Raw genomic sequence first — 2200 nt, 5'->3', positions numbered from 1 at the left:
GGTTTCTTTGCCCCTTCACCACTACCACTACATTTCTCTCCCCTATCTCTAGTTTAGCCCATGAAAGGGATAATTTATCTTATCAGATAGACGCTAGCCAAATCAACAGTCCCTGATTATTCAGTTTAGGTTGAGAAAATGGGGAATACGCTAGGATCAGCAGGTAGGGGAGATGGAGACCGATATGGCTTGCGTCGATTAAGATATTTAATCATTTGGGAAGATGCTTATTCTCACCTGGCTATCTCATACACTATCCTCGAGTCCTTTCGTCATTTGAAGGAGATTAGGATAGTTACCAAAGATGAGATACTACTAAACTGGCCGGAGAATAAGGCCAGTTTGTTTGTAGATGGGAGTCCGAGGCTGAAGGGGCAGAAGGGAGATAAAAATGAAGGGTCCATCAATCAGATATTCTCATGTTCGACGACGATACGAAGGTGTGTGGACTGGTAACTCAGATGGAGCATTTGTAAGGGGGGAGAAAAGATATCCATTTGTCGTTGCTGATGACGGGATTTGAACCTTGATGCATGAATTATCTATCAATTGTTATATCTCATTGATCTATCCATCCCAGAGTTCCGTAAATTCCATATCATGTGCATTTCCCACCACAAGGTTCGAGTCAAGATACGACAGAGATATCCAAAACCACCCCTCCGGGCTCAATTCGATCCAAATGGGTATTCCCTTGTCCTCTAAATCTCGCCCCAGTATTCCAAATTCATTGATTTGTCACACTATATTTTGATATCATCACCTCTCATCATCCTCATCCAGTTCTCGTATTTGCAATATCGAGAATCAAAATATCTGTTGCTCCCACGGCTGTCAAATCATCCATAACCACAGCGATTTTCTTCTTTTCAACCATTGCACTAACTGCTACCCAACCTTCCTCCTCCAAGGCGTTTATTGTGGGTGCTCGCTTTCCAGGAGTAATCTTAACTGCATCTGCAAGGGCCGTTCGTTGAACGTTATACTGGCACAGGACGTATTTTTGTGCAGTGATGACACCTCGAATGCGAGAAGCAATGAGATCTACTAATGCTGGGTTTGATGGGTTCTTGGATTTAACTAGAATTGCTGTACTCGAGACGACTGTATCAATGGCTTTTAATCCCTGCTGCTTTCATCGTTTCGCCAGATTCTAATAACTTGTTAGCATGAAACTTTCAGGGCTGACCATTTGTTTCTACTCACCAACCAAATCCACAATTCCATCAGCAACTCCAAGAGCGCATGCAGCCTCGACACTGCCACTAAGCTCAATAATTTTTGTCTTCAACTTGCGTCCAGAAACCGCACCACCATCTGCCTCAGCTTCCAAAGCTCGGAAGAATTCCTCAGATAGACTGACAAAACTGGTACCAATATTTTTTCCAATGAGGTCCGATGGCTTCGTGTACGGTCCCTTCTCCGGTACTTGTACTTGTAACTTGCAAGAACCGAATGCCAAATCCATTACCTCCACACATCCTTTGTCCTTACCATCCTCAACAGGGGTTGTGGTTCCTGATTCTGATCTCACTCTCTTCTCGGTTTCGACTCCTGTAGCATGTTCCGCAACAGTATCTCGTCCAGTAATACCGAGATCCACTCGACCTTCGCCAACAAACGTAGGAATATCGGCAGCAGGGAGGAAGACAAGCGCAATTGGTAAATTCTTAACCAATGCTATGTCAAGTCTTGATTCACGTCTAAACTGAATATCGGCACCTTCGAGTAAATTAAGTGCTGCTTGTAATAATCTTCCCTCTACGAGTTTCATTAGCCGCTAGACTCGATTATGGGTTCGGTTTGAGTGGTCATGACTCACTTTTCGGTACTGCGAACAGCAATCTACCTTCTAAACTTTTGGTTTCGTTAGTAAATGGTTCATACTCTTCAGTCTCTTCATCTGCAATATATAACATCTTGAGGACTTTCATTGTGACTTTCTTTGAACAGGAGGAATTGCTAGAGCTTTTTGTACCAAGCTGTGCGAAACTGACAACTCCAACCGTTGAAATAAGTTTCAATGGCAGCCTCAAGGGTAGGAATAGTATTAAAAGGATAGTTCTTACTGATTGACGAGATCCATTTTCGTTGAGGGCGTAAAAGCAAAGCTCTCTGTACAATGTGAAGATATATTCACTCCGATCGCGGGGTATTCACTTGAATCCCCACCCAAGGCAGAGGATGTTGTGTTCGTGGA

General features: G+C 43.5%; 2 protein-coding genes across 2 annotated transcripts; one reads left to right on the top strand and one right to left on the bottom strand.

Moving 5' to 3' along the window:
* Window positions 1-391: 391 nt before the first annotated feature.
* On the top strand, window positions 392-523 carry SS1G_04049 (predicted protein; the record flags this gene model as incomplete). The annotated part of the gene is made up of 1 exon (XM_001594192.1): window positions 392-523. The coding sequence occupies one exon, from the start codon at window positions 392-394 to the stop codon at window positions 521-523; it is 132 nt and encodes a 43-aa protein (XP_001594242.1).
* Window positions 524-775: 252 nt separating this feature from the next.
* On the bottom strand, window positions 776-1934 carry SS1G_04048 (hypothetical protein; the record flags this gene model as incomplete). Its single annotated transcript, XM_001594191.1, has 4 exons — window positions 776-1089; window positions 1207-1761; window positions 1823-1845; window positions 1888-1934. The coding sequence occupies 4 exons, from the start codon at window positions 1932-1934 to the stop codon at window positions 776-778; spliced, it is 939 nt and encodes a 312-aa protein (XP_001594241.1).
* Window positions 1935-2200: the final 266 nt, after the last annotated feature.

The sequence above is a fragment of the Sclerotinia sclerotiorum genome, genomic scaffold, assembly GCF_000146945.2.
Source record: "Sclerotinia sclerotiorum 1980 UF-70 scaffold_5 genomic scaffold, whole genome shotgun sequence".
Classification (NCBI taxonomy): domain Eukaryota; kingdom Fungi; phylum Ascomycota; class Leotiomycetes; order Helotiales; family Sclerotiniaceae; genus Sclerotinia; species Sclerotinia sclerotiorum.
This window is presented reverse-complemented; position numbering and strand designations above follow the sequence as displayed.